The sequence below is a fragment of the Emydura macquarii genome, unplaced genomic scaffold (assembly GCF_026122565.2).
Source record: "Emydura macquarii macquarii isolate MOO-44397 ecotype Brisbane River unplaced genomic scaffold, CSIRO-AGI_Emac_v2 contig_1253, whole genome shotgun sequence".
Lineage (NCBI taxonomy): Eukaryota > Metazoa > Chordata > Testudines > Chelidae > Emydura > Emydura macquarii.
This window is the reverse complement of record NW_027131390.1, coordinates 48,190,461-48,209,116: the sequence shown is the minus strand read 5'-3', so window position 1 is coordinate 48,209,116 and position 18,656 is coordinate 48,190,461. Positions and strand designations below refer to the sequence as shown.

The 18,656-nt window shown below is 39.3% G+C and overlaps 1 protein-coding gene across 6 annotated transcripts in view; it reads left to right on the top strand.

Moving 5' to 3' along the window:
• SPAG16 (sperm associated antigen 16) overlaps positions 1-18,656 on the top strand; it is a 667,175-nt gene that overhangs the window by 96,354 nt on the left and 552,165 nt on the right. For all 6 annotated transcript variants that reach the window (XM_067548711.1, XM_067548708.1, XM_067548713.1 and 3 more), the window contains one exon: positions 11,852-11,982. In XM_067548711.1, coding sequence (XP_067404812.1) covers positions 11,852-11,982 — 131 coding nt within the window. The remainder of the gene's footprint in view (positions 1-11,851; positions 11,983-18,656) is intronic.

Sequence of the window (18,656 nt, the reverse complement as noted above, 5' to 3'; positions counted from 1 at the left end):
TGAGTTACTTCCTGGTGATCTCCCTCTGAATAAAGCTCTCTCACTTTGCAAGCAAGGTAACAAGTTTGATTCTGCTGACATTTGCCTAGTGAAGCTGACTGCCTAGACTTCCATCTAAAACAGTTAGCAAAGCAGAATCATAACATTATAGCCTCATTGATATAGACAAGGCTGAAATTAGACATGAGTACACTGATCAGGATGCACAATACTTCCTAACAGTTCACATATCCCTTACACTATGTCAAGCCTTTCTTGAATTTTGGGAATGATTTAGATGAATTCCATTCACACACTATTTGTCTTCTGTATGTTTTGACAGAAGTGTTTGCCAGCCTATCATCACCCCTATTTCTGCTGTGTACTCTGGTGCTTCCGCACAGTAGATCCCCAGAGTACATAGTATATTTTGAAAGCTCCTGGTCTTACGTGCTTTAGGACTTCTGGATTATACTGTGCATTCTGGGATGTAACTGACCTGAAATGGAAGCCCTAGAACAAATATCAATTCAAACCAAGTAGCAGCTGGACACCGCAGAAAGATTGGTAGACTGCATTCAGGCAGCTGCAGCTAATCTTACTGGAATGGTACTTGAACTTTCTATCTAAAATTACTATGGAGTCTCATCTCTGACAAATTCTGCTAATGTAAGGGAGAACCCCTTTGGTTTTTCTCAGAAAAATCCTGACTGAGGTCCACAAAGTTGTCCTGAAGATTGCTGCTGTCAGAGGTGGGAATGTGTCCTTACAGTAAAGATACAGGACAGGGAAGGAAGAACTCCTTTAGGCATCTCAGGAGATTTGTAAATTTGTTTAAATAAGCAGATAAGTATCTTAACATCTTGGTCCGAGGAATTGTCTTGTGATTAAGGCACTGTATTGGGACTCATGAGATTTGAGTCCAATATAGCTTTGCTGGGTGACCTTGGGCAAATTATTTAATATCTCTATGTCTCTGTTTCCCATCTGTTAAATAGATGGGAAACTGCAAATAGTTTCTTTTCCTCCCAATCTTTGTTTTGTCTATGAGACTGAGAGATCTTTAGGGCTAGGACTGTCTCTTCCTGTGTGTTTGTACAGTGCCTAACACAATAGATTCCCAGTCTCAGTTGGGGTTTCTAAGTGTTTATGTAATACAAATTAATAATCATTATTGAATAGTGGGTAGAGCACTGAACTGGAAATTGGGAGGTCTGGATTATATTCCTGGCTCCCTCATAGACCTGCTGTGACACCTTGAACATTTTACTTTGTTTCCCCATGCCTTAGTTTCTCTATCTGTGAAATGGAGATAATGATACTTACTCCTCTTTGTAAAGTGTTTTGAGATTTATGGTACCAGTGTAGAAGAGCTTAATAATAGTAAAATCTGTAAATTAGCCCTATCTTGTGATTGGCTGACACAATCCATTTCACTGTGTAACTTTAAATAACAAAGATACTGTGATTTTTAAATGACACTCTGGGCATATACAAGGGGTCATTTGTTTTCAGCATCAGCAGAGACTAAGACTTGCTCAGAATGGCCAAGGTTCATGGAGATTCTCTCATGGTCATTACTTAGAAGTCAGTGTTTAATTTTACAGGCAGGAAATGCATTAGTCTGTTTTGTACATAGTGGGGAGAGAGAATCGTAAGGCCTTTTCATGTGCAATGTAATACAAATGTAATACACTGTGTATGCTAGAGCAAACAAAATAATACACAGTTAATAATAAGTGCACATTGCTTTGGATGCTTAACTTTTCTATTTCTTTGACTTTTGTGTATGCAAATTCTTGTTGTTGATGTTGAAATAGCATACATATTTGCAGTTAATATTTGCATTTTCAAGAAAACCTCTGTATGCTACATCTCAGCTATGCTGCACTGAGGATTTTCTACTGTTCTGAGGGTTAGTGAATGAGGATTAGACAATTGAGCTCCTGCCTCTGCCAAAACTTGTTGGCATGCTCCTTCACATCCGAAAGCACTGTGCAACTGTGTAACATTTTTATTGAATGATACTCTTAGTATAAGGATTGTGCATTTATTTCACAATGCTAAATAACTGTAATTACCTTAGGGCCCAGTCTTAATCTTGTTTAACTCCTATGACTTCAAAGGGAACAGGTTTGGGTTCCTTTGGAAGAGCAGGACTCAGAAGTTATCCATTTTGCGCATTGAAGAGGGGGAAAAAACATGAGGAAGGATGGTCCAGTGGTTAGGGCACTAGCCTGGAACTTGGGATATCTGGGTTCAATTTCCTTCTTTGCCATGGACTGCCGATGTGAACTTGAGTAATTTGTTATAACCTTTCTGTCCCTCAGTTTCCCATCTATAAAATGGGAATACTACTACTACTTTTCAGGGCTGTTGTGATGATAAATACATTAAAGATTATGAAGTGCTTTGAGATGTACTGATGTTAGGCACTATTTAAGAACTAAGAATTAAGATGTGTTAGTTAATAAACAAAACAAAAAGATCAATAATAAATGTTTATTGCACTAGGCAGAATCTAAAACTGGTTCCAATTCTAAACTCCATGCAAAGTAGTCACCTTGGTAGTAAATTTGATTGATTACATTATAGGGCCAGATTTTCAGCTGATGTAAATTGCAGTAACTCCACTGACCTCACATTTAATTTGGACATCAGTGGAGTTACCACTATTTACATTATCTGGGCCATGAATTGTGATAGAATCTTCATAGTTAAGGATGAATCTCATGTTCCTGAATAATGCAGTATTCACACTCTTAAGGAGATTGAAACTGTCATTTCAAAAATGTACATGGAGGACCTTATTGCATTGTTAAATTGATAAGGAAAGTTGTAGTTGAAACTGGTAAGGGATTTCAGAAATGTCTTTTAAAAATAATAATGAAAATATGTATATATTTTTCATGCTATCCTAGTGCTTTTTTGCTGACTTAACTGAAAACCAGAGCTGGTTGTAAAAACGAGAAAAAAAAAATCATAAAAATTTCCATAGAAAATATTAAAACTTTTTCAACTAGTTCTACTCAAAATGCCTTAATCTAAACTCTTCAGATTTGTTACACTTAGTTACCCATGCTAAGATGAGTGTGTTTGACTGTAGTGGTTAATTGTAATAACCTTAAAATGGAGTGATGTATAATTTCCAGTAAGCACACAGTGTTGATGTGGCATAAAATTCATGCTTATTATTACATTGTGATTTCAGAAGAACATGTTTAGTAGTATGCATGCTTGTTTTATAATGCCCTAACATTTACATAGATGAAAGCAATGGGGGGCAGGGAACATGTGGGCCTTAGGCTATGTCTACACTGCTGTAGTGCTTCAGTGTAGACGCTTACTATAGCAACTGGGGTGGGAGGTGTTCTCCTGTCAGTATAGTTAATCCACCTCCCAGAGAGACAGTTTCTAGGTGACAGAAGAATTCTTCCATCCACGTAGTGCTGTCTACACAGGTAGATAAGTTGGCTTAATTATGTTGCTCATGGGTTTGGCTTTTTCACACACCTGAGCGATGTAGCTGGGTCAACCTAACATTTTAGTGTAGACCTTATCTGCATGAGGAGAGACGTATGTACTGGGATCATATGGACTTCTAGCCAACTTCCCCAAGGAAACTCCACAGTGCTCTTTGGCCTCTATCTGTTCCCATAGACTCACCACTGCACCTTCCCAAATTTGGCTCCTTGTAGATTTCCTAAAGTCCACAGAAGCTGCTGCAGGTGTCTGTGAGAACGAAGGGGCTGATGCATATTTCAAAAGCCTGTTTTGGGCTATTACAAATATTTATAAAGAAACTTGACTTTTAATATTTAATCATAAATAAATTATGGTTTGACCCATAGCTTTCTGCAATACATGTGCAAAGTTAAGGTGTTTTTGGAGGCTTTAATGTTCCTTTCCTTAGGTTTAAAAGATTGGGTGTCTGAGCATTTGAAGCCAATTCATTATTTTAAATTTGCATACATTTTGTGCACCTATTAATTTAACTTTTTTTTTAACTATTTTTTTTTTTTTGCCTGTGAATTAGGAAAGATTTCTGTATTGACAATTTTGTTTATCGTCCACATATTGCAAACAGAACTTGAAGAGTTCAGGGCTTAGTTTAAGTCATATTTCCATTTCTGTTTATGAAAATGTTTTCACTCTGTTGTTAAAATTAGGCAGTTAGGCATTTTTTGTAAATTCCATTAGATGCCTATCTGCATCTTTAAGTGCCTAAACAACTTTGTATATCTGTCTGTCATTGTAAAACAACACATAATAAAGAGAGACTCTAACCAAATAATTGCCATCAATTCCATAATTAGAGAATGAAATGTTTTCCAAAGGAAAGTGTGTTCTAGTATTTTAATCAAAATGCTTCAACATAATAAGGGGCTCAGTATACCACCCTTACTTTGGTCTCATTGGGACTACTTGTTTAATAAGAAAGCATTTAACAGGAGTAAGAGTGATAGAACTGGGCTCTTAAAGACTGCAAAACTTTTGGGGCCAGGTTTTCAAAGGTCTTTAGGTTCCTAAAGATGCCACAATGTGCCCAGTGGGATTTTTCAAAAGACCCCAAGCAGATAAAGCACCTAACTCCCAAGGATTTCCACAGAAAAAATTAAAACTCCCACTGATTTCACTGGGAACTCAACTCACACACTTATGAAAATTCCACTAGCCATCCATCTGCATCTTTAGAAACCGAAATACTGTTTCAATAATAACATCATTGCAACCTTCAGGTTGCACAGGGAAGCAAATAAAGAGTTAAATTAATCACAGTAATATACTGTGGCTGAAGAGTTTGTGCCACAGCGAGGGGGGCGTAGCCTCCTTCACAGACTGACAAGGAGGGATGGCCACGCACTCCTACAGTCCCATAGCGATGCTGCTGGTTCAAAATAAAGGGTTCCTAGTTCACATTAGCATATTCCTCTTTCACACAAGACTATGGGAGTGTGAGCTAGGTACCTTTTGAGTTCACACCAACAGCATTCCCATGGAGTAGTTACAGTGCAATTCTTCGGTGTGCTCTATAGTTCACACCTCTGTAGTCCACATTGTGGGACTGTGTAGAAATAGCCTGAGTCAAAGAAGAAATCCTTACAATAAACAATGTTGCTAAAGTTCTGTATGTGTATTTCTCTGGAAAACCAGCTTCTGAGATACTGATAAGTTACTGTTCAGAAGTGCGTTTGCAAAAGAAAAACAAAATTATTGAAATATGTAGTACATGGCTGCTGAAAAATTTTATAAAAGATACAGACTGTAGAGGGAAGAGAATTTACAAATGTCTAGGAGCCAAATTATGAGTAATGCTGACCATCTGCATCTTTCTCGGTCCAACTCCTGCATTCATTAAAGTCAAGGCAAAACTCTAAGGATGAGGTTTTGCTGTTGTCTCATTGAGCTGTGTGCTGCCAACCCCATCTCCCCCAACATCTCTGCTTGGTCAAGTAATATCTCCCTGCTGTATCCGGCAGCCTTTGCTATTACAATATTAGTAATCAAATCAATTCAATATAATATTTCAGACAGTGGTTAAAGCATTATAGAATGTCTGGCAGTATTAAGTGGATTTCTTTTCTTTAGGAGCTTCATGCATGATATGAGTTGATAGTCTGTTTAGATCACTGATGTAGAGCTTGTCAAGTGTCTCTCTTGTCTTCCTTTTTGTGCATATTCAGTACCTGAAGTAGCTTGGTCACAGTACTTTCCCCACAGTCTGTTACATTCCTTTGTAAGATCTGTGTGATAAATAGTAATAATAACTTATAGATCTCAAAGCACTTTACAAAGGAGGTCAATATCATTATCCCCATTTGAAACATGGGGAAAATGAGGCATGCAGCAGTGGAATGATTTGCTCAAGATCACCCAGCAGGCCAGTGGCAGAGCTGGGAACAGAATCCAAGGAAAGCTGCAATGTGGGTAAAGGATCCAACCTAGTACCAGGCCCTGGGCTGGAACCCAGTATCAGGGGTAGGATTTGGGTTCCTCTACCAGCCCCAAGGAAGGGGTAGGTAAGCCCTTCACACTTGTGCCCAGCAAGGGGGCAGCAGACTGAACTGAGGATGGGTTGAAGAAATGCCCCAGAGTGGGTGGAAGGCTTTTTGTTTCTGTTAAACAAAGTTTTAGAATTTAGTTTGGACACAAATGACCCTGGAAGGGGTGGACTAAAGACTGTGACCTGGATGGTGGGCTGAGTCATTGGCTAAACTACCAGACAGAGACATGACCACCGCAGCTGAGTGACTGTCAACAGGGGGTGCTAGTAGAGCAAGAAGCAGATATGTCATTCCTTAATGGACTTGTCCTATGCCATGAGGGGATGCTAAGTGGTGAGTGGACTCTACAAGGCAGCATGAATTAGAGAGAGGTTTTAAAACGTGAATTAAAATGATATCCTTTTAATACTCTGCAGTTTTGGAATTTAATTGGCTTATGCTTATTCCATCAGTTTAATCATAAAACTGAGCAACTATGACTGAGTTCAAGAACTAGTGCAAACAGACACTAAAGGAATGTCAGCATCCCTGCTGTATGCACATACTCAGATTATACCATGTGGATCTTATTCCATCCTTAATCTTAGTGGGTGATGGGGATTTTAAAGAACACTATAAGCTAATTTATTGTATAAAACTACTTTCAACAGTGTATTTTGGGGAATGTTGCAAACATGTACGGACAACTGAGTCTTTTTAGAATTCTTTTAAGGTTACAAGCACTTTTTTTAAAGTCCTTAAAGTATATTGTATAAAATTAGAGCTCTCCTGACCTTCTTAAATGACAATCTGTTTTTAATAAAGCCCATTTAGCCAGACAAATTAGTGCCGGTAATAAAATCTTCTAGCTGGCTGATTATTTTTTAGAAAATATTTAAGCGTCTACATGGTCAGAGAATTGAGGCTGCAAAACCATATGGAGATAGAGATAGAAACACATTGACTGTTTAGCATTATATCCTGGATAAAGATAAAATATGCCTTTCTAAAGGATATGTATTAATATTTTTTTATTTTTCTGATAGTTTGAAAGACAATTTTATCACTAAAGATGGGATTAAATGAAATCCCTGGCTCAAAACATCCTAACCCTTGGAATGTTTGAAATCTGTAATCAGGTTAAAATTTTGCTAGTAGTCCCATCTTTATGATGGTTAGACCTAAATCCTTAATCTGGACACCATGGAACTTGTGGGCATTTGAAATCCAGTTCTGACTTTTGCAGTTTGAGCCCATCTCTCTTCTGCAATTCATTACTGATTGTCTAATACAATGCAGACTAGTCTAATCTAGTCTAGGTCTTTATACAACACTCATCCCCATGGTATCTTTGCTTTATTAGAAATCGCACATGCAATTTAAATATCTGCAAAAAGTTCAAACTTTGATGCTGAAAGATAAGTACTTATAACACCATAGTTAAGGATCTGATTGAAAGCCCTTTGAAGTTGGTGTTGGATTCTTTCCGTTGATTTCAATGGGCATTGGATCAGAGCTTTAGGGCCAGATTTTCAAATTTATCTAGGTGCCTAAAGAAGCAGATAGATGCCTACTGGATTTACAGAAGTGCCTAAAAAGATTCGATATCTAAATCCCATTGATTTCAGTGGATTTAGGCACTTTACCTACTTAGGGCTTCTCTTCACTTGCAACTGTGTCAATGCTGCAGCAATTGATGCAGTAGCAACTGACTGAGCAGATTTGGTGAAGGTGCACTCAGTCAATTGCTGAGCCGACGCTGATACTCCACTGGAACGAGAATAGTAAGCTATGTCAACGAAAGTGTCCCATCAGCATAACTTAGGGAAGACAGTGCGGCTACTTGACACAAGGTACATCAACGTCAATTACATTACCTATGTAACGTAACTTGCATACCTAGCGTTGACGTAGCTGCCTAGTGTGGACAGGTCCTTAGGCTCCTAGTGGGATTTTCAAAAGCAGCTTTCTTCCTCTTTAGGCACCTACATACCTTTGTAAATCTGGTCCTTGGTGCCTAAATAACAAATGACTTAATTTTCAGAAGTTGTGGATGCTCACAAGTCATTGAAGACATTGCAAAACTATAGATGTCAGAACCTAGAACCTGTTTAGCCATCTTCTCACTCAGTCTCTTCTTCCTGGCATTTCTAAAGACAACTTGGACAAGAAGGAAGCACTCAAGGAAATGAAGAAAAATGGGGGGAGGAGGAAGACGCCACTAAAGAAGGATAAAATGAAAATTGTCCACTAACCCTTCGCTATCTGTGTAGTTTCCCAGCAGTGTAGGCGCCAATAACTCTCTGCACCAGGCTCCTGGCTCCTCTGAACCTACTATAATTGACTCCCTTCCAGATGTGGATGGGCTTCTGTGTCTGAAGCTATCTACACAAGAATGCATTCGGCACCTCGGTGTTACTCCTCTCTCCTGCACTCGATTGGGACGTTTCTCATTATGCAGCCAGGAGATACCTCTCTTTGGGACATTTTCCCATCTGCAGTGCTTTTACCATTTGAAACCTTACAGTGCCAGCAATCCTCTCATCCAGGAAGGGGAGAGGGAACACCTTCAAAGAAATTGAAGGCAGTGGGTATCTCTGACCCCATCATTTTTAGTTGCAGCTCCTAGTATATTGTAGGACGGTGGTTCTACATCCCAGGCCACTTGTCCCCTTCATCCCTCATCTGCTATTGATTCCAGTTCGAGGGTCTCTATTGGAGGTGATGTAATCTCCGGCCCAGTATACACTCTGCTAGATCCTCTCAATAGCTTTGTGTACTGGATTCTCCTTCCCTGCCCACTCCCTGGTCACTATTTTTCTTCCTGAGAGAGCTGGTGATGTGCAGGTCTCCCCTCTCAACCTTCCTCTCCATCATTAGAAACCTTGCTGCAGCTTATTGGACTCTTCAGTGCAGGATGATTAAAGTTCAAGTGATGCTGGTGTTTTACTGTAGTATAGTTTTCACTTTGCAGGGCTGGATATGTCAGCTGTGTCTAGTTCCTTGAGGGGATGCAGTGCTGTGCCCAGACTCTCTTTCCTTCCCTTCCCTCCTGTGCTTCCCAGTGTCAGATTTTTCCCTCCATTTTAGTGCCCTGTTTCAGGAAGTTCAGGGATTCCATTGGTGCAAAAGGAATTTCCATTTTTTGTACAACAATTGGAGTAAAGTAGTTTGTTTCTTAGTTTGCTGCAGAGTTGATTTGTGAAATCCTGGCCCTATTGAAGTCAATGGCAAAACTCACACTGAAATAAGTAAGGCCAAAATTGTGTTCCTACTTCCTCAGTTCAGCTGTTCTCCCTGTTACTCACTGTCTCTGTATCCTTCTGGCTGCTGTACAAATATACAAGGTGCAGAACCAGATGCTTAGTGATGGAAGTCAGTAAAATCTGTCTGTTTACCTTAGATGAAGTTCTGGTCTACAGTCTCTGTTCTAAAGAGCTTAGAGTCTCAAAAGACAAGTGACATAGAAAGGGTACAGGAGGGAGGTAAAACAAAGGAATAGGGTGAATCTGTTCACACATGGGTATGAGCATGAATACAAAAAACCACTTTTGCAGATATTTTAGATGCATAAGCATACAGGTTTAATAAGTTCTAACAAGTCTCAAATTGTTTAAAAATGTGTCCCTAGAAGTCTACATTAATGAATAATTATCAGACTTGGATTACTCTGTAATACAAAGGCCTGTTGTGTTCTGCTCCTGAAACAATAACTTGTGTGGTATCCACTGTAAAGAAAGACTGAGCATCTCTTTTTGATCAAGGGTTACAGAGGGAAAAAGCAAAACAAAAATAAATACACAGGATGCCATATAAGTTCTAATTTTATACATATAACACAGACCATGAGCCCCATTCCTGCTTCTGCAATTGAACCCTGACATCTCCACTTTGCTTCTGCAAGATGTATCTGGTTTAAAGTAGGACCGATCACAATGAAACACATGTTAACAGGTTGTATCATAGGATCTTATGAGAAATGCTGTATATGACAGATGTCAATTTTCTGCACTATCCTGGACAAACCTCCTTGAATTAAGGTTTAGTATCTTTGTAGTTAATTATATTAAAAATGCAAACGTTAGTATGTAACCTCTCTAGGGAGGAGGCCTGACTAATGTAAATCCTGGGAAGTGTGGTGAGTTTCAAAGGACTATTTGAATCAATGTGAACTTTTTAAAGTTAAGAAGGTTTCACAGGAAGTCTCTCAGCAGAGGAGTATGCAAATATAAACTCCTCTGGGTATCCAAGAACTCAGCCTTTAAAGCCTGATCAGGAGGAGGGGATCTTTTGTCTGCTGATTAAATATTACAGGGGTGTCAAACATACGGCCTGCGAACCTTTTTAGTCCATCCCACGAGCGGCTGGGATACGGCCTGCGATCATTTTTGTTCCAGCCCCTGGCGGCTGGATAGTGTCCGCAAACCTTTTTGTTCTGGCCCCTCGTTGTTGCCGCTGAAGGGTAAAACGCCGTGAGTTGCCGCCGAAAAGAAGGATGCGCCATCAGTGTAGATGTACCCTAAGTGTATGTTTTCTTTCTGGACCATAAGGGGGAAATACAAGGGTAGTTTTCCTGAACTGTGACACTACATTTGCAAAAACTCACCTGAGCTAATGAAATAAGTGTGAACATAAGTAACACTGCTAACACTCATTTTTTGACCAAAATGTAGATATTTTTTTAGTAAAAACAAGCTTTTACAAAACTGAAGACCAAGACAAATGTTTTCATCTTTATTTCCTCTCCAAATTATGTTGAAAACAGTTGATCTTTAACTGATAAAGACTCCTGTATGATGTTTGCAACACAAACATTACAGCTCTGAGACCTGATAATGAAAATGGACTTCAATTTTTTTATTGTCCAAATTGAGAGAAATAAAAAAAGTAAACAAATAGGAGTAAGTAAAAGGTAAACAGCTTAAGTAGGACTGATTTAGTGAGTGCAAATTATAATGCATAGGCAGCTCTAAGTTACACTGGAAGCAATAATGGTTGAAGATTGGGGGAAATTGAAAAAAGTGGCTTAAAATCACCTTTGCTTGAACATGAGTTTGCTATAGTGCAGGACTGAATCCAAGATTTTTAAATTGACAGTGTCCTTAAATTTCTTGCTGTAATGCTGGCTAAACAATCTCAAAGGATTGCTACTGGTTAAAGAATAACATGTTGCATAATAAATTGTAAACTGACATTCATCCTGTGATTTATGAAACTGGTATTTATGGCGTAGAAATTTGGTTTAAATTTTATATAGTGTTGCTCTGCTGCTGGTTTAACCAATTTCACTTTTCAGCAACATAGTTGCCACTATCAGTAGGTTCATAAATGGTCATTTTAATTAAAGTACAAAACCAAATTCTTCTTTTATTTACATCCATGTACTTGCATAAATTTCAGTTAAGGTGCATGTGTATAAATGACAGCAGAACTTGGTTATTATTTTCCATTATATTTCACAATTTACAGTGTAGATTTGCTTCTCGCTTTGAAAATTTATAAACTGCTGTGTTGAGTGGTGTAGCTGCAGTCTTTTCAGATTCAGAGACAAAGGGATGGGTTTGGGCTACTTTGAACAACTAACATTGCTTCAGAAGTATACTCAATGGAACACATATTTAAAAGAACAAATAATTAGGTCTTTGCATATACTCAGTGTTATCACTTAGACACCAATCCTGCAAATACACTTTTGCTTAGCTTTGTACTTTATTGTTTGCAGGACTGGAGCCAGAGTGTATTTTACTAGAAGTAATATTGAAGAACCAATAGTGATCAATGGAAAAATTAGATAAAACTGTACACATGCAAAAATAAATTAATAAATCATTTGTTACATGAACTTGTGCAGTAATCTCAAGAATTAATACCTCTTTCTTTTTTCCTAGGATTCAGAGTTTCCCATAGATACTCAAGTGAACCCTTACCTTGCTCGCGCCAAGGAATGCACCCGACCATTGAAATCTGGAGTATACAGGATGAGCCACACTTTAAAAGTCCATGATCTAGCAGTCAGCTGGTAGGAACCTTAACAATTTATTCAGTTTATTAATATATAAGTATTGAATTTTATGTTTCAACAGGTCATAGACAGCAATTTGCTGAAAGTGAAGGGACTGTTCTTGCTGAACATCTAAAACCGTTGTCAAAAGCACTGGGCAGCCTAGTGGACTGTGCTGAGTCCTTGACTAAAAGACTTAAACCCTCATCTATAAAATGTATAGAATACTTTCTCTGAGATTCGCATGCTATTTACTTACTGCCATAATCATATCTCTGCTGCTCTGGTGTAAATCTAGAATAAATTCATTGAATCCAGTGAATTCCTCCAGATAGTCCCTTTTACCAGTTGAAGTAACTGAGATGAGTATCCGGACATTAGAAAAGAATAAATGCCTGTGTCTATGTCCTTTCCCTCTCTGTAGTTCATTTTGTCAGAGTGGATTTTCAAACCAGGTGAAAAGCATATGTTATGGGCCAACATTCTCAATATATCCATTAAAAATAGCTGGAAGTTTGGCATAAAAAAACTGTATGGTAATTGAGTTTGAATGTATGTACCTCTAATGTTAACAGCTGTTCTTTATAGACATTTAAAGAGTGTGTAAATTGGTCTTCAAGAGAAATAAAATGAACAGAATTGGCTTGCCAAGGTATAATAGATAGGTACTGTGTAGTGCTCATCCAAGTTAGTCTGCATCTAATAGGGACCTATTTAACATATTCATCTATTTATAGTGCCATGTTCTTTTACAGCAGCATAAAATAATTAATAATAGCATCAGAGGCTAACGTTTTTTATTCCTGCTTTTTATTTTATTTGAAATGTTTTGTTATAGTTGTACATAAGGAAATGAAGCATTCTTCCTCTTGTTTAAATATCAGATCTGAATGCTTGTCGTGAAAAACTTTTCTGGTTTATTGGAATACTTGCATGCCTCTTATCTCAAGCAGAATAATTGATGGAGAAACTATTCCATCACATTTTCTTGGTGTTCTTGTTATCTGTGTGTGCACCATCCGTTACAATGCTCCATTCAAAGCTAGTTGTTCAAGGTTTTGGGCACCAAATGTTATTGCATTGCTTTTGGATCATACCTGTCTGCATAATTGTTTTTAAAATCTCCCCAGGGAGCACTTTGCATTGTTGACTACGAATAATATTTATAAAGTGTATGGTCCAATATTATGTAAAACATACATTTGTTTGTTGTAATAGAGGCGGTCTCCCCCTTAAGAGCCAGGGGACCTAAGATCAGTTAGCTTTGTTCAGGAGCAGAGCCACTTCAAAAACAGGTGTTTGGACCTTGTCAAAGGGATTATCAAACCCAGCTAGAAAGGGGTAAGGTGACTGCTTGATGAACATCTGATTTCTATAAAGGCTGGAAGAGTGGGCGGTGGGATTTACAGGAAACTAGCTGAATCCTGTGGTAAACCATGGGACTGGGTTGCTCTGGGAAGGAAGTCTCTGGGTCAGGGAAATGTAGCTGTTGGGCCTATGTTGAACTGTTTTATTTTGGGGATTACTTAAGGTTGTCAGTGCAAGAACAGACTCTGAGGTTGGCATTAGTCTCTCCTGGGCTGGGGAGACAGCCTAACACCCTAACTATCTCTACATACACTCTTTAAAAAGATAGCATATATTCCTGTTTACATGTAATTGGATGCTCTGAAATCCTTTTAGTCCTGCATGATACTCTGTAGTGGCAAAGAATAGGTCTAAACAGTTATGTCTGGGCAGAGTAGCCATATGACTTTAGAGATAATAAAGAAAAGCAAATATAAAGGATTTAATGAGATATAGGTTTTCCTGATAGGATGAGTCAAAGATATTTTTCCTCAAGGATTAGCTCATCATTATATCTAATTATAGTAGTTTTCCCCATTATTATCAGTGGCTTCCTGCGAAGATATATTTTTTAATCTCTTGGAGAACTCAAGCAAATTGATTTGCTGTAGAAAATGTTATAACATCCCCTCATTCTAAAATTACACATTAGAGATCTGCAAAGACTCAGCGATCTTCTGTGCTTTATACTTGTGTTCAAGTCTAGTTTTGGAGAATTAAAAGGTCAATGCTATAGTCTGGTTCATCATCCAATTTACATGTGGTTTTCTTCTTATTTAAAATGGAATCCTCTTCAGACTGCTTGCATGTTTAGGATGTAAAGACAGTGTTGCTTGTTGTCAATTGTGAGTCTCTTCCTTTAACAGCCAAACATTTTAGCTTCCAGGTAAAAATGCTCTGTTTGCCAAACTTCTATGGAGCAGTGATGACATCTTCTGTGTATTAAGGAAAACCCAGACTTTTAACAGGGTCTTTATCAACTAACCCTGCTATTCCTGCATACAGAGTTCAAAACTGAGCAAATGTTATTTGAGCAATTGCAAATTAGATAATCCAACTGCATATTATTAGTACCTTAGAAGTACCTAATAGTCCTCCATTTGCTATAAACTGGAAACGGTGTTGAACTTAAACTCTTCCTTCAGACATTCTTTCAGGGCTTCCACTGAAGGCTTTCGGTCTTGTTCTCGTGAATCAGAGAGAAAAAATTAGCTAACAGTTTGCATAATTGCACATTCTGTGGCACCATTTGATATATGAGCCATCTGTCTGACATTGTCTCTTTAATGTCTAAAAACTCATTTTTTAAAGTGCCCAAATCTGGGGAGTTTATACAGCTGTTTGAGATGAGTTAAGATTCTGTCAGATACTTAAGAACTGTCGCCTTACTAGAAATAGTGTGTGTACATTAGATAATACTTTATGAATGTAGTTAGCAAAATCCCTCAAGTCCCCAGAAAACGTATGTAATAAATTTCTTCGATGCATTATGACTTGTTGAATCTTTACTGAGAAATATATGTAAGAACAGCAAAAGGACCTCACATTCCTTTACATGGAAACAACTGGCTTAGGGGAATGGGAACGTTGTGAATGCTAACTTACTTACTTTCCTCCTAATTCTTCTTTTAGAGGATGCAGTTTTCCTTCTAGCTCCATTGAAGTGGCAATGGGTCTGCCACAGAACCTATAAGTCACCACTCTTTTCCACTCTTCCATGTGGAGGATGTGTGGGATCTTTTGCTTGCATGAAGCAAAGGGAAGCACTATCCCTCAGGTCACAGTTGAAACTGATTAGTAATTTTTGGACATGTTTTTTGGTTGGAAAATACTGATTTGACAAAACTGAAAACTTTCATGGAAAACCCATTGGTTTTGAAAAAAATTTCATTGCAATGTTTCTCAGGTTCCAGAATAACCAATAGCCCAGTACTATGGCATCATCTGGGATATGGAAAACCTGGTTTCTCTCTGCTATGCCAAACTTAGAGCAAGAATTTGAACATGGATCTCCTGGGTCCCAGATGAGTGCACTAACTACCAGTCACTGTCTTTCACTCTCTGGCTAAATTAATATTTAATTGTTTATATGAAGTGGAACAGCTCCAACAGGAGAAATTAACTTTATAGCCTGGTGTTTAGGGCACTTACCTGTTATGTGGGGGACCCAGTTTCAAGTACCTGCTCGCCTGAATCAGAACCTCCTTTTCCAATATACAAGGTGAGTGCCTATCCTAACCACTGGACAACTCTGGGATGGGTCTCTGTTTTTTCACTAAAAATAAAATAAAAAAGAAATGGAAAGGTCTCAGAACACAGATTTCTCAAACTCTCAATTTTTTGGAAAACTGAATTCATGTTTTCCATCCAGCCTTAGTCATGATAAAAAAAACCCAATATTTTGTGCCTAATGTGCCTAATATGTGATGGGCATATAATGTCTGCAGTGTGAGAATTTTAAAGCTTACTTTATTTTCTTTGCAAGCATATCTTAAATGAAGTGTAGTAGAAATATTTTTGCTTTTCATAACAAGCCAGCCCTACCTAACATTACACTGATGATGCAACTTTCTGTAGTCTACCTCTGAGGAGCACTGGTAAGGTTTAATACACTTTCATGTCTGTGCCACTTTGCCACTTGCCTTGTGTTTCTTGGCTTCTGAGACTCTTTTTTTTTTTTTGGCCTAGGATTTAATATTTTGATACAGAGATGTCTGAGGCATATATAAATACTGTGTTAGCTCAAGTATGCATGCACACGCACATGTTTCATGGTTTCTTTCAATCTCTGGGGAAAGAGTCGTGGATTTCAGACTCATTGTCCAGGTTTGGCCTGGAAGTCATGGAAAATTAGATGGGTTCATTCATAGAATCATAGGACTGAAATAGACCTTGAGAGGTCTTCTATTGCAGGCTCCTACAGGTTGAGTAGAAAATACTGCAGAGAAGGCAGTGATCAACTGCTGGGCCTGGGCCCTCTATTCTGAAGTGAGATTGCTCCCAATTTTGATTATCCCAGGCTTTGAGGTTCAGGTGGCCTGTGGACCCAGTTCAGGCTCCGGCAGGTAGGGAACTATAAACAGACTGTCTTGGGCCTTCCATGGCTTTAGAGCATTCACATGATAAATTTGTTGGAATTTTCACTTGTGTGGTTGCAGAGTTTCATAATTCACCAGCCCAAATCATTATATCACTTCATAAAGCCCTTGCTAGTGGGCCAGCAGCTTTGATTCTGCACTGAAATAATAAGAGAACCTCTTTATTATAGACTGCTTCTTGGGTATTCTGGGCATGTAAACGGTTCTCCCTGGTCAATGAACCTGTAGCTTCAAGCGTCTCCCAAAGGTTAAGGATGTAGTATACCATGTTATTAGCTCAAGGTGACTGTTCTTCCCACATTACATAATAGCTGTAACATCAAGAAGTCGGTGGAAGACTATGGTACCTCTCATATGGCAAACAGGAGAGGAGGGAGTAATTGATCCCAGTGTCAGATGTCCATAGCAATGAACCTCCTTTAGCATACACTTTAGGATCCTATTGAACCAATATACTAGCCTGTCTGTTTGGGAATGGTGGATAGACATTCAGAGGATCTTTTTCAACAGCAAACATAGTGCTTTATTGTGTGGGACATAAAGCTTGTTCCCTGGTATTGTAATCTCCCACGGTACCCAATCTGGTTTTCGTAAGTTCTGAAGCAACCACTTTGGCATTAGAGCACAGGCGTATGGCCTGAGACTACTGGGTAACAGTCTATCAACACTAATATGAACTGGTAGCCTGCAGTGCTCTTTTCAAGGGGGAGGCAGAGTACATATATTCCAATGCACTCAAAGATTATATTGCCCTCCTGCTAGTGAACTGAGGGAGCTTTATCTGTTGGCTGAGGACCCAGGAGCTGGCACTCCAGGCATGAGGCACAGAAGCTGAGAATTTCCTTATAGACTCTGGGCCAAAAAAACTGGGCTAAAATTAGAGCCAGCATTTTCTACCTCCTTAGGTGATGAGGTGATGGGCTATGAAGCACCATCCCTGAAGGGCACCGGATCATTGGCCAGTCCAGCCCCGATGAGTGCTGAGCACCCCCTATTTTTTCCAGAGAATCGGCACCTATGGCAGGCCCTATCTTTGTAAGCCTGACAGGAACAGGGTCCATGGAAGATTGAGGCTCACTGGCCCCACCGTGGTGGACAGCTGTAGTATGTTGACCACTTGCTCTATTAGCTGCTGCTGCTGTTGGGCTGTTTGGTCATGGATTAACTGCTGCTGCTGGTTGGCCATTTTTTTGGAAGAGTTGCTGTCACTTTTGGAAATGAGCATTCTGCTCAGTCATCCATTTTAGTAGTTGATCCATATCCATTCAGCAATGGGGTTAAGAGGAGGAGGATGGTCGTTCACTTTAGGGCCCTTTTTAAAGGCTTGACCAACTCCCTTGCACAGAGACTGGTTCATTGCCCACATTCTTCACCAAATTTGTAATGGCGTGGCTAGAATAGTGCCCCCTTGTGCCCTTCCCAGCATCCTGATGTAGCCAAGGGTCTCTCCAGGGAGACAAAGATAGGAGGAAGTCTCTGTCTTCTGTATTCACTGGACTTTCCTACAGTTTTAACCCCTTCAGGGAGCTGAAGGGGCTTAGCCCCAAAATGTTCCTAAGCAAAAAGTAAAGTCAGTTCACTAAAGGTCATCCCCAGTCTCCTAAACAGTTACTTAGTTGAGTGTCACTCTCTCTATTGGGAGCTAAGTGCTTCTCCCCCAGTGGCTGCCCTGGCTATAAGACCTGTTTCTCCACCAGCAAATCTCCCCTATTGCAGTGAGGCACAGCTCCATACTGTTTCCTTGCCTGTCATCCCTGAACTGAGCCAGATTCTTTCTTTTTATTTTTCTTAGGCTTGGCAGAGCTGCAGGTGTAGCAGGGTGGGACTAGATGGGCCCACTGGCTTTCTTTAACCTCTTCTGCTAATGTGAGACCTCTCTGCTCCATCACACCTCTGTTTTGCTGCTTCTTTGCTTCCTTTTCGTGTGTGTGTGCTTCATAATAGAGAAGTGCATGCAGTCCATAGAGGGGATTACTCTGCGTAGTTTGCGTAACTCCCATCAACTGTCGCCGAATCGCGCGGTAAGTGTGAACCAGCCCTAAGTGACATGACAAAGACCTCTAGTTTGGTTGGTTGAATTGAGGTCAGTAGTGATTGGAAGTCACTTCTTTCATTGGATGTATCAAATGAGGTGTAGATTTAATTTTGTTGTTGTTTTGGTGTGCTGGCTTTCAGAAGCACCATCTTGTGTTCTGTCCTGTTATGTGATATGGCACAACCAACGTAATCAAATCTGCATCTGAATGT